A 14234-nucleotide genomic window follows, 5' to 3' on the forward strand; every position below is an offset into this window, starting at 1 on the left:
TTTTTTGAGTACCGGATGAATATCCATCTGGTACTCGTGAATGAAACCAGATGAATATTCATACGTAATGGCTTGCTTATGTTCTGAGCATGAACTTATCTATATTGTGCAGATCCTCTCTTTGGAAGATTTAAACAAAGAAATCAGCAAATGTGGAGAGACTGTCAATTTAAAAGTTCTTCCCGCCCCAAAAGACGTTAATGCCACCAATCAGGTAAACCAGAAGTCATCAAACATCGCTGAAACTGCCAGAAACATTGTGAGTATTGAGTTCTTTTTTGATACGCGTAAAATACAAGCTTTGGGCATTTGGTTCTTCTATCCTTTTCTTGGAAATATATCACGGGTTCTTTTCAACATTTACACTCCACTAACTAACTGATTTTTGAATTTAAAAAATTCATACAAGAACTCCACTAACATGCACTTCATTGTAAATATTCTCATCCCAACTATGCTGAAATTTTCTCTACGGCGAAAAATGATTTCTGATCAAAATTTTCTCCTCTAAAATTTTAACTGGATTTTCGAGTGTCCGCCAAAATACACTACGTTAAAGTGAAGCAAATACCGTCGAGTTATGAGTAACTTTACCTATCACAGTCAATATCTACCCGATGAAACCAGGCTTTTTCGCAAGCCCTTTCCTTTCTGCATTTTTGCGACACATTTTCAGCCTAAACAATTGAGTATGCGCAATTTGGGTAAGAACTTTCAAAATTAAACCTTGAAAGTCAAATATTCGTTGGTTGAGTCTATTAAATTTTTATAATTTCCTGTGAATGTTGAAGGTGAAAGCCGCAGTTTCATTTTTCTACCATAAAATAGTTGAATTTAGTCAGTTGGAACATAACAATGGAAGTTTGAGTGCATCCTGTTCGTAGAGGTTGCAATGATTTCTGCCCTTCGCCAAGGTTTGTACCTACATTTTGGAACTATAGTATAATTTTATCTTTTTCTTTGTAACTATGCTTATATAACCCCAATTTAATTAAAGATTTCACTTTTTTCTAAAATTCCTTCGCTCGAGGCTGTATTTACGAAATATATTATTCTCGCCTTACTTTTTTGACATAACGATCTCGTCTTTCGGTTCTTACAACGCATTCATACTCTCTAACCCTTACCAACTTCTATCGGTTTTCGTAACGTCTTATCGTTGATTTACTCGTAAAATGTTTTCTTAATATTATTTCTAAATATATATTGAATTATATTTATAATTATATATTATTATATAATTATAAATATATTTATTATAATATATATTATATAATTATATTTTTTCATTTACAAATATGTATCTGTGAATTAATTTTTGGTTTATACCTATTTAGTCTTGTTTAAATTTTACAAATATTTTTTTTTCTAAATAGATAATTACAGCCGACCTTTCAAAAAACATGTTTCTCTAATTCTATTTAATAAATTTAGTGTGCTATTGTGCTTATTATATGATGAAGTTTAATTTTATATATATATATTTTTGTAGTATTATACATTGAAACAAATTATTCAAAGTCAGCTTTATTTACATAACGTCGTCCCAGTAATTGTAATCATGAGGATTTTCAATAAAATTTAGAAAAATTGGAGTGAGGTTGATCTACAAACAAGCTCTTAGCTTTATCATGCTGCAATGTTCCATTATCATTTCTATTAAAATTTCCTTATCAAAATATAATGTAGATTTATATCACATTCGCAGTGCTACCTGCGAGCGTATTTGTAAATAATAAAATAAAATTCAGTTTATATCAAAATAAAATATATTTATCAAATACATTATCAAATAAATCTGCATTATTAAATAAATTGTAGATTTACATGACAAAATATAATGTTGATTTATATCACATTCGCAGTGCTACCTGCGAGCGTATTTGCAAACAATTTAAATAAAATTCAGTTCATACCCCAATAAATTATATTTATCAAATACATTATAAAATAAATCTACATTATAAAATAATACATAGAATTATATGACAAAATATAATGTAAATTTATATCACATCCGCAGTGCTACCTGCGAGCGTAATTGTAAATAATAAAATAAAAATCAGTTTAGATCGCAATAAAATATATTTATCGATTACATTATAAAATAAATCCAAATTAGAGAATACAATGTAGATTTATATGACAAAATATAATGTAGATTTATATCACATTCGCAGTGCTACCTGCGAGCGTATTTGCAAACAATAAAATAAAATTCTGTTTATATCACAATAAATTATATTTATCAAATACATTATAAAATAAATCTACATTATAAAATAATATATAGATTTATATGACAAAATATAATGTAGATTTATATCACATCTACAGTGCTACCTGCGAGCGTATTTCTCCTACGACCCAAAAGACGACAAGCTCCTTCCTTGCTGCCCATCGCAGAGTCCTGAGGTCATAGGACTCAAGTTTGAGAAAGGAGATATCCTTCAGGTAGTTTTATTAAAGAATCCCAGGGGACTGGAAGTATTAAGTATTATTATTTGTATTAGTAATATTATTATAATTATATTTCTGGAAGTATTATTATTTTATTAAGGAATTTGGTAGGAACTCAAATTCCAAAGTAAAGAAGATGCGCAATGAATGGATTCTTGTATGAAATATGTTATGGTTTATCACGTAGCGGACGAAAATTCTGATGCCAGTGCCTGTTACGATATTTGTCCAAGTTTAGAGATACGCCAATTTTATTTAAGCTAAATCGAAGGATGTTCAACAGCGCAATTTATCACAGCTAACTACTGAAAATATAGAGAATCGTATTGAATTTATTTTACATAATCTAACGTGTCGTCGTAATAACCTGATCTGATATCTGAAATTTTGATGGATTGAATTTCACACACTATGTGCTTCTGGCTACAGGGTTTGGGGGCCATACTGTACTTAAACTGTTCAAAGAAATTAAAATATAAATCACTAAATTGCCACATTTAGGACACAGTGTAGACCAGAGTGACATATGAGTTGGTAGCAGGCTACACATATTTTATCCTCTCAATATTAAATAATAATTTGATAATTAATTCTTTAAAAGTTAACAGTTTAAACATGTGGTGGATCAGAGTGACATGACTTGGCAGCAGGCTGCACATATTTTATCCTCTCAATATTAAATAATAATTTGATAATTAATTCTTTAAAAGTTAACAGTTTAAACATGTGGTGGATCATAGTGACATGACTTGGCAGCAGGCTGCACATATTTTATCCTCTCAATATTAAAAAATAATTTGATAAAGGCCAGGAATTAACACTTTAAAAGTTAACATTTTATACAGCTTCTGGATCAGAGTGATATGAGTTGGTGGCAGGCTACATGGGATCTATTATATCCTCCCAATATAAAAAATTAATGTTAAAAATGTTAATTAAAAAAATTATCGTTAAAAGTAATTACTAGAATAAAAATAAAAATTTACTGCAGGTTGTGGACCAGAGTGACCTGAGTTGGTGGCAGGCGCAGGTTGTGGGGTCCGAGGATCGAAAAGTTGGTCTCATCCCTTCACAGGAGCTGGAAGAACGCAGGAAGGCCTTCGTGCCGCACGAATATGACTTTGTACATAAAATTGGCATCTGCGGCGCTAGGGTAAGATTGTCTGTGAATAATTGGCATCTGCGGCGCTATGATAATATTTACAGTAAATAATTGGCATCTGCGGCGCTATGATAATATTTACAGTAAATAAATGGCATCTGTAGCGCCAGGGTAAGATTGACGTTAAATAAATGGCATCTATGGCGCCAGGGTAAGATTGCCAGTAAATAATTGGCATCTGTGGCGCCAAGGTAAGATTGACAGTAAATAAATGGCATCTATGGCGCCAGGGTAAGCCTGACTGTAAATAATTGGCATCTAAGGCTCTATGATAATATTTACAGTGAAAAATTGGCATCTATGGTGCTAGGGTAAGATTAACTGTGAATAATTGGCATCTGTAGCGCCTTGTAAGATTGACAGTAAATAATTGGCATCTGGCGCGGGGGTAAGCCTGACTGTAAATAATTGACATCTGCGGCGCCAGGGTAAGATTGGCAGTAAATAATTAGCATCTAAGGCTCGATGATAATATTTACAGTAAAAAATTGGCATATGTGGCGCCAGGGTATGACTGACAGCAAATAATTGGCATCTATGGCGCCAGGGTATGACTGACAGCAAATAATTGGCATCTATGGCGCCAGGGTATGACTGACAGCTAATAATTGGCATCTATGGCGCCAGGGTATGACTGACAGCTAATAATTGGCATCTATGGCGCCAGGGTAAGATTGGTGACAAATAATATAAATCTGCGGCGTGTGGATAAGATTGATATTAAATGATTGGTTTCTGCTGCACTAAGGTAAGATTGATGAAAATAATTCAAACGTTAGGGTGCGAGGGTTGGAATGAAAGTAAGTATACGGGTTATGAACTCTACAAGCTTAGAATGCTTGGCATAACATTATGTTGGGCAATGATACTATACGATCTACATACAGTAAAAAAACTGTGAAGTTTGGGTAGCAGGTACAATTTATTGCAGGAATGCTTTTGAAATAACTTAAATTTTGGAATTATCTGCAAATGCTCATTTGTAAATTTTTATTTGAATTTCGGTAATACCATAGCGAAGAGTCGTGACCTGCCTCTCTTAAGTGATGACTTCCACTACAAATATTTTATCCAGGATTGTTAGGGATGAGTAATGATGGGATTAGTGAATTAATATCATACATATTCCTTGAATTCAATTAGATGCAGTGTTTTTTTAGGCTTACGCATCTCTTAGAGCGCAGACTTATGATTAGTAAATTTTTCAGAATAATTGTAAGATTTCACCCATTCTCAAAGTCTCGAAACACCTATATAAGTAATTTATTTAGGTTAGGATTTTTTATTTTAATCTAATATTTTTTGTTCAAAATGCTTTTCAACATATCTAATATATTTCAACATATCTCATGTTCAAAAAATCACGTTGACTGTTTATGGTATTACAAAATCATGGGTTCATCGAATTGTGAGAAATCACTTGTGTATTTTATTGACCAATTTTTTATGGATGACCGAAGGTTTTAAGCGCTGTATGAATATAATGAAATAGATCATAAATATCTCAATGTTCCAAATTCTCATTATGTCAAGGTACATTAGATAAAAAGTGTTTCTCAAAGATCTTGAACATCTAAGTGTAAAAGGTTGAATTCCGACCTTTGAATAAATATTTCCATCTTTGTGCTGTACTGTTTAAAGGTTACTTAATATTTTTCGCAAATTTCGATGTGCAAAAAGAAGTTGTTATTCCCATCGGAAGTTTCCATTTCGTGTGACAAAATATAAAAGATTTCATCTTAACCTTTGAAAAAGTGATCCATCCGATCGTTGTGATCTATTTTTTAAGGTTACTCTAAACTTTTTACAGATCTCAAAGCGCAAAAAGAAGTTGATGTTCTCATCGAAGGCGTCTAGTTCGTACGACAAAATACGAACGATTTCAACTTAACCCTTGAAAAAGTGATTTGTCCGTTCACTATGATCCATTTTTTAAGGTTACTCCAAACTTTTTACAGATCTCAAAGCGCAAGAAGAAGTTGATGTTCTCCTCGAAGGCGTCTAGTTCGTACGACAAGGCAGAACTCATCATGTACGAAGAGGTAGCAAGGATGCCACCTTTCATGCGCAAGACTTTGGTGCTCGTCGGCTGTCATGGCGTCGGCAGAAGAACTATCAAAAACCGTATAGTCAACTCAGATCCGTCCAAATTTGGAATTGTTCTTCCACGTGAGGGCTTTGAATTAGTGCGATATTTCGTCAATGTACAATAACTAATTCAGAGTCACATTTTTGAGGAATGGAAGACAAAAAATTTGATTTTAACTTCGAACTGTAAATCCGCAGATAGATCTTGATAAATTTATTTTCGTCGGGCTTCCATTTCTTGCCCAATAAATATTTTTCACCTTGTGCCCGATCGAATTTATTGCTTTGCACGTTCCGAATTCACTCACATCTTACTAATTCTCTCTTAATACTTCGCTCAACCCAGTGTATTTTACGTAATGACAAAACAAAATTTTATTTTTTTCTCTACAAGAACGATGTATGTATCCTAATGGTCGATAAGAATAACAAATGAGAATGTCACTGATACATATTTTTATCATTTCGTAGTAACACGAAAGATAGAAGAATTCAATGTTGTTATATTAATAAATTCATTTTCTAGACACATCTCGACCAATACGTGAAATGGAGGAGGATGGCAAAGCCTATCACTTCACCAGCCGTGATGCCATGGAAGCCGACATCAGGAACGGCCGCTACCTGGAGTACGGCGAGCTGAACGGTCACTTGTACGGCACCAAGATCGACAGCGTCTTGGCTGTCATCCGCTCTGGCAAGATGTGCGTGCTCGACTGCGCTGCTGATGTGAGTGCATTATCCCTTGAAATGTAAATGTAATAGCCTATGAAATATAAATGTAATAGGTATTATTTACTGAAATGTGAAATGTAATGGCTTATGATAATGTTTAGTTGAACAGTCGATTATTTTCGCTGCAAAATCCGAAATATCCCTTTAGATAGTTTATACTTTATACTGCTCATGTTAAGTTACACAGTCGATTCTTTTCACTGGAGAATCCGATATGTTCCTTTAGATAGTTTATACAGATGATGCTTAGTTACGCAGTCGATTATTTCACTACTAAATCCGATATGTTCTTTTAGATAGTTCATGCAGATGAGAATATTCAATTACGCAGTCGATTATTTTCACTGATAAGTCTAAAATCATAATTAGATCAGTATTCCCAAAGTTAGTTTGTATATTTTTCATTTGTGTTGAATTCCTTCTATTTTAATGCTAGGCGAATTTTCATTATCTAAAACACATTAAATAACTCGTGAAATAAGTTTTGTAAATTTGATTCTAGAACTTGTTTACAACAGCCATTCATTATTAGGTATTTATTTTGCAAATTCCGTCCTTGAGTTGTCAACGTTATCTCAGGTACAAGTGATACTTATATTGTCTGAGGGCAAGGAGGAAGTGAACTGAAATTATGATAATCGTTGCTAAATTTTGAGGCTCTTTATGGGATACACAAGCTGTAACTTGTATCCTATTTAAGCGGATATCCATACTAAGTTTCGAGTAATTGAGCATGGTTCCTAAATTTAATTATTAACCATCATGCCTAGCCTTCCGCCTAGCCGTGCGACGTCTCTAATGTTTGTTAATGATCTTTTCATTCCCAAAATGGTTTTAATCACCAAAAAGAGTAGTAAAAGACTTTTTCCGATTATTTACTTGGTTTGAATTGTAGGAGCAGTGCCATCTTCTTAAAAAAGTTCATTTCTACGGTTGGTTGAATTCCATAATGTCTTAATATAAAAATGTATGAAATTTACAGTAAAGGTAGCATTCAATACCTTTACAATTATTCTTCCATTACCATTTTTTCATATTATTATTTCATTCATATTAGTAATAATTTTTATTCGTCCATTTTAAAAAGCGAGAATTAAAAAACATTATTGACTTTCATCATACATATCCATTTTTACAAATATTTTTACTTACAATTTGAAAGTGAAGATAAAAAAATTTATTCTACTTCATCAGAGTCTGAAGTTCCTCCACAACTCCAGCGAGCTGCTGCCGTACATTATATTCCTAGCGGCCCCCGGCATGGACCAAATCAAGCACATGTACGCCGAGAAGAAAGGCTTCTACGGTTCCTCAGCCAAGAGCATGACGGTGGGTGTTCAGTATCTGCCAGAAACCACTACTCACCATAAAATTCACGTTGAAATAAGGTTGATTCAACGTTGTTTCAACTAAATAATGTGCGTAATATCAGCTAGGAACCCCTACTCACCATGAAATTCACGTTGAAATAAGGTTGATTCAACGTTGTTTCGACTAAATAATGTGCGTAATATCAGCCAGGAACCCACACTCACCATGCAATTTACGCTGAAATAACGTTGATTAAACGTTGTTTCGACTAATTAATGTGTGTAATATCAGCCAGGAACCCCTACTCACTATGAAATTCACGTTGAAATAAGGTTGATTCAACGTAGTTTCTAATAAATTAACTAGTTACCAACGTTTTTTCAACGTAATTTGCCGGATTGTAGCGTCTGCTAAGAGTAGGAGTGGCCAAGTGTTAATATCTCAAAAATTAGAACAACTTGACTAGAGGGGGAGGGCTAGAAAACCCGCAACAAGTTGTCAGAATTCCGATCGTAATAAGCAAGTTTGACAGATAATTGAAATTTGACCACAGTCCAGCATGGCCTAATCAAAGGTGGCACTTCTATACTGAATTATTATAAAGAATTCTTAACGTCAAAAGCCTTTGGCACCAGCCAACAGCCCTTATCATCTTTCAAGAGCCCTAGCAACTGCAGCCTACATGGAAAGCTGGACTCACACGTCTGACTTACTTATCTTGTGTTCATTCCACCTTTGTCTTCATTTTTTAGATACCTGGAAGATTTCAATACGTAAATAAATTGCCCCAAACCTGCAGCGTAAATATATATTGATTTAAGACTGGACCAAATTGCAAAACGGACGTTTTACTTTACCACGATAGAATACCCAAATTATTGTCTGGTACAATGTTCCCATGCTAATTCCAAGGAAAAGTTCAATTTTGAGTAAGAATGATTTGGAACAGAGATTATTGTAGTTAACATGTTGGTAAAATTAAGTACAAATTCTAATCTAAACGATGTTTTATGATTATTTTGAGACTTTGCTTCTTACTTGCAGTTTGATCGGCAAAGCTCCAGCCGTTACAGCTCCCGGAGAGCTCGCACCCTCGAGTCGCTTGCCTCTCTCTATGAGGTTAGAATAATCACCACATTCATGATTATTAATTTAATTTTTCTCTGTCAGGTGTAACTAATCAAGTTTTTATTTTGATAATTGAATTGTAAGAAGGCTGTAACAATTTTTGATAATCATCCCTTATGATTTTGGGTTAAGCATTCCTACTTATGAGTGTCTTGCTATTGTCATATAAATTACCCGCTTCTATACTATCAAAATATTGTTGTTAGAGAATTGAAGTTCTGAATATAATAGTCCTTACATTATTAAAACCTGTGGATTATAAAATTTAGTGTTTCTTAATCATTTGTAAATAAGTACTTAACTTTATTTGCGAATATTTATTCTAATTATCGTCATCACTAGTTCACAAAATCCCAAGTTTCTTTTAAAAAGCTAATTACTCACGCGGAAAATAGATTGAGACATGACCCTGATAATATTAGTCATTTTAAAATATACATATAATATAGTGTTACTAAAATACTATTTGACATAGAGTAAAAGATTCCAAATAGGTGGAAATTAACCCCTTAAAAACGATGTATGCATCCTAATGGTCAATAATATTAACAAATGAGAATGTCCCTGCTACATATTTTTATCATTCCGTACTAACACGAAGGATAGAAGAATTCAATGTAGTTATAATTTTAACGAAAACTAAAGACGAATAAATATTTAGTTAATTGCTCTTTAATTATAAGGAAATATTTTTTCAAGTCGAAATTTTATTTATTTTGATCAAATAAATAAATTGAACTAAGACTTCAGAGAGAAAATATAAAGCTAGTTGCTATCTAATGGTAATGATATTGTATTTCAGGAGGATGATTTTAAAAGAACTATCGACGAGAGTGCTCGTCTGGAACGCAACTACGATAAGTATTTCGACATCACGATCATCAACAACGATCTTAACGATACCTTCGACCTTATCATGGATGCTCTCAACAGACTTGCAACAGAACCACAATGGGTGCCAGTTACCTGGGTCTACTGAAGACCGTTTCGTTGTCTGTTGAATGTCTATCAATGGTTTGATTATAGACATCTTCGGTATTTTGATGATAATTTGACAGACTTCTGATAGTGTGGATGATATACTGTTGATGAATGGGTTCTCCAAGATCTGATTAATGGATCCTTCAAGATCTGATGAATGGTATCTTTAAGATGATATGTATGATGATTTTGGTCTTTCGATCTTTTGAATTTTCTGTGTATTCATATTGGCTTAATTTGGTTTGATTTGGAGGTCGCTGATGCAATTCCGTTGACATTTCCAACGACACTTTTTGCAAACAATATCCTATTGCCTTTGATATTTTATGTAGGTCGATCGGTGGATTTTCATTCCTGGTATAAAATTCAAAACAATTAATTGTAACTGATAATTTTGCAATATGCGAAGTAGGTTGAATTCGGAATAATGGTTCAACGTGACAATAGAATCAGCAAGGCAGATGTACTCAGATGTACGAATTTATTAAGCGTGGAATTATTCAGGTAAGTTCACTTTGATTACTGAGAATCAGTAACAATATTTTTGTCATATTTAAGAGGGCAAGTATTGCCACTACTGCCTCTACACAAGTTATTTTAATGAATTACTGATGTTGTTGGTATTTCACCACATTGGTAAATGATTCACAAGGTAAGTTTTTGACGATTGCTAATCGTTGAATGATAAAAGTTTTACCATAAATCGAAATATAATGAAAACATGTTAATTAAGTCATAGATCGCCCTTGAATGTGGAATTTTATAACTGATATTTCCATTTTCGACTGGGGCCATTATGAACGTTCTTGATTATTAATGATTATTTACAACACAGGAAACAGAAAACTTCATGTTTGCCTGTGGCATATGATTTATGCCGATACATTACCGCTATTATCTTATTTTCCGCGCAAGGCCATCGTCTATTCATTAATAATTTTCGAATGAGAAGACCAGCGAGTCATACATTTTAATTTTCAATCCGAAAATAATTTTTTTTTTCATTCAACTGACCATGCTTGATGCCATGATTTCTATCTCTGCGGATGACATTGGAGTAATATAAACAGTGTTACGTCTCAATCCAACACTTACCAATTTGAGAACCAGTTTTATTTCAAAGTAACTCTAAATTTCTTAACCCTCACTATGCTTCCTTCCATCTTAAATGGATCTCTTAACGATTTCAGCATGATTCGAGATTCGGTTAACATGTCAATGACGGACATCATGTATTGTTTTGGCAATCAAGTCGCCATTATAAAATTATTGTGAACTGTCCCTTGTAACATTTATTGCAACGCTCAAATTCATCTTGCCTGTGAAACTTCACTACATTTTAAAGAAAAAACTAATTCTTTCTCAAAAAAGCTTGTTTCATGAAACTTCATATACAATATACTTTCATATACAATATACTTTCTTTGGAACTTCATGGAAGCCTCTAAAAGAAAATTTCATGCATCACTTCAGACATTTAAAATATTTTTTACTTTTGACTACACTTCTTTTAATGCATTGTTCAAGTTCGATAGAGCCCGTTGAAATGTTATCTGACAGTTCGCATGCACATCAATTCTTCTTTCATTTAATAATTTTTCTGATTCAATTTGTGTTAAAAATAAAAATTCTAATGAAGAAAATCTTGCTAATTAAGACGTACCTAATCTATTTGTTGTCTGCTGTATATTTATTACATAAATATTCTTCTCAATTTTAGATTTCATCTGATGTCGTTCAGTTTTCTATATTATGTAATCAATATAATACTGATAAAAACTGTTGATAGTGTGCAATATAAACTCAAAATTATCGGCAAAAAAATTACCTTCGATGACTTAACATTTTTCGATAAATGAATACTTTAATTATCTTTTACTTAAATTAGTCACAATTATGTAAAAAACCAACTTACATTTACATGCACTTGGTTAAAAGTTATTAGCTCACATAATTAATTTCATGTGCTACTTGGAACAATGCATACTATAATTATCATTATTATTATGTTTAACCCTTATCATCCCTATAGTTTAAAATCTGTGTCATAAAGCTTACAATGAGCAATGAACAAAAAAGTCATTTTAAGTGATATTCATGCTAATAATATTCAATTAGTAATGCAATTCACGAAATTGCAATATTCGTGCTCAGTTCATTTGCATTGTCATGAACGAATGTGAAAAAATGCAAACAAGATTAGAAAAATGCGTGATAAAAGGCAGTATTAAAATTGTTTTAATTAAATTTTGTTTCTTCGTCAAGAAAAAATTTGAATAAAATATGTGTGGAGCGTTAAAAAAATTTTATACTGTTTTAATGATTGTTGAGAGTTCTAGCAGCCTGTGCGCAACGAAAGAATGTGTATAAGAGAATGACGCCTCATATTAACATAATAAAGTATAACAAGCGAAATTTATTCCTACATGTTACGATTCTGTACAAAAATATCACACCTTCACAGACCATGGCCTATACTTTAAAAAAAGTTAAGATATAGTAAGTTCATCCGCCAATCATTGACGGCCTTTCAAGCAAAATCCACCAATCACAGACAAGAAAATAGAGCGTAAGTACTTACGTTCACTAAGCGAGTTTTGAAAGTAAGGCCCCAGCACAGTAAATATTGATAAAACGTATGAGCTCCTGAATACGTACGTACACTCAAAGAAATGAGTGGAACTCTGCCCAAATAATATTGCACTTTTCACCCTTGATTGGATCATCCTGACCCAGTTTGTCCTGCTATAAGGGCGTATAACCAGCAGAAACACTGTTAGAAAAATGACCGTTAACGGTATTACCGGCGTTTCAATGGCCGGTCGGCACGTGAAAAGAAACACCGTGTAGCCGTTTTTATTCCAATTTAACACCAGAAATCCGTAAGACATCTGATAAAAACGGCAAAACAGTTTATTTTCAGGGGGCGACAGGACACTAGGATGCCGGTGGGACCGTTTTTTCACCGTTTTTTCTAACAGTGAAGTTAGTTACAATTTGAACAATATTACCCAATAATTCTTCTACATGCATACGGGTTATAGTGGCCTTCGTGTAATCGTAGTTTGGGTTCACTGCCGGAATTTGAACGTCAAACATAATATTCAACCACATAACAGATTTAAATACAACGAATATTCATCTTAATTCCACCTATAATTCCTGCCGTATAACGTAAATTTTTTTCAGAGTTCGTAAATATCAGAGTTTCTGTATAGCGTAAATTTGTTTCAGAGTTCAGAGTTCTAATTTGTTTCAGTTCACATAAACTAATTTCTAATTTCAGAGTTCTAACTGCAAACCTTTTTTTAATTCTTTGCTGCATTAACCTTGAATATAATTTAGAAATCGATTCCTTTATTCTCAACATGAATAAAGTCATTTAATTTATTATGTGTTGAAGGTGCAATGGTAATTTAGCCTAATAATATTTTGATATAAAAATACAATGTATGATGTTCAGTTTTTTTTTCGACCGAAGCTGTTGTTCGAAAACATAGTGGGTCGAATTTAACTTTATTTTATTAGTTGTGGAGTCATCAACTGTGGAAAAATATGAATTTATTTTCCGAGATAATTCTTCTCGAAAATAACATAACTTTAGAACATCAATTCCTCATGTCATCACCAAGACTGTGCGACCTCAATAAAGTTGTTTACAACTTGTAAGTTTCACTACAAAGTTTTACAAAGCAATGAACGATTTAGTTTTATTATCCTTTATCTTAAAGTTTCCAGGATTGAAAATTCATAAATATATTGACTTTCACTAGCTAAAAAGGAGACTGTTTTGAACCTGGTGTCTTTACGGTTAGTTCTGAAATAATTGATTTACAGACACTAAAAACAATACATTATTTATATCGAAGTAAAGTCTTATCGCGACGCTTGCCTGCAGGTTAGATATATTAAAATATGTTTCACCAATAACTGCTAGAGAATTTAAAGGGAAAATTATTTCACTCTCACTGATTTGAAAATCCCACGTTATTTGAGCGAGTTTAAATACCAAAGAAAACATTCTTCAATTTGACGCGAAACGTCGTTAAAACAGGATTTATTAAGTTAATCTGGCATGCAATATCGTAGTCTAGGAAAAAACGATCGATAAAGTTAATTTTTTCTAGTTTTGTAGAAAAAACAATTGAATTAACATTTCCTCGATAAAATTGAACCCACTTTTCCTCGACAAAATTGCTTTAATCTCGTTTGCCCGAATCGCATGTGCCTATTGGAATCGTCTTGCCAACCATGCAGGCGCATGTTGATAATCAAAAATATAGTTATATATTTAATAAGTGCATTTATAGTGCTGTATGACATAATAAGAAAAAAAATTTGCTGTTCGAATTATTTTTTGTCGATGTAC

General features: G+C 33.0%; 1 protein-coding gene across 4 annotated transcripts in view; it reads left to right on the forward strand.

Moving 5' to 3' along the window:
- The window catches only part of LOC108675611 (protein PALS2), a 35461-nt gene extending 23595 nt beyond the window's left edge, over positions 1 to 11866 (forward strand). For 3 of the 4 annotated variants that reach the window (XM_018163634.2, XM_018163636.2, XM_018163637.2), the window contains 8 exons: positions 113 to 259; positions 2338 to 2454; positions 3452 to 3613; positions 5581 to 5791; positions 6237 to 6439; positions 7640 to 7774; positions 8801 to 8875; positions 9687 to 11866. In XM_018163634.2, coding sequence (XP_018019123.1) covers positions 113 to 259; positions 2338 to 2454; positions 3452 to 3613; positions 5581 to 5791; positions 6237 to 6439; positions 7640 to 7774; positions 8801 to 8875; positions 9687 to 9863 — 1227 coding nt within the window. In that variant the 3' untranslated portion in view covers positions 9864 to 11866. The remainder of the gene's footprint in view (positions 1 to 112; positions 260 to 2337; positions 2455 to 3451; positions 3614 to 5580; positions 5792 to 6236; positions 6440 to 7639; positions 7775 to 8800; positions 8876 to 9686) is intronic. The other variant, XM_018163635.2, reaches the window with a different exon arrangement.
- The last annotated feature ends 2368 nt before the right edge of the window (positions 11867 to 14234 follow it).

This window comes from Hyalella azteca, unplaced genomic scaffold, assembly GCF_000764305.2.
Source record: "Hyalella azteca isolate HAZT.00-mixed unplaced genomic scaffold, Hazt_2.0.2 contig9910, whole genome shotgun sequence".
Classification (NCBI taxonomy): Eukaryota; Metazoa; Arthropoda; class Malacostraca; order Amphipoda; family Hyalellidae; genus Hyalella; species Hyalella azteca.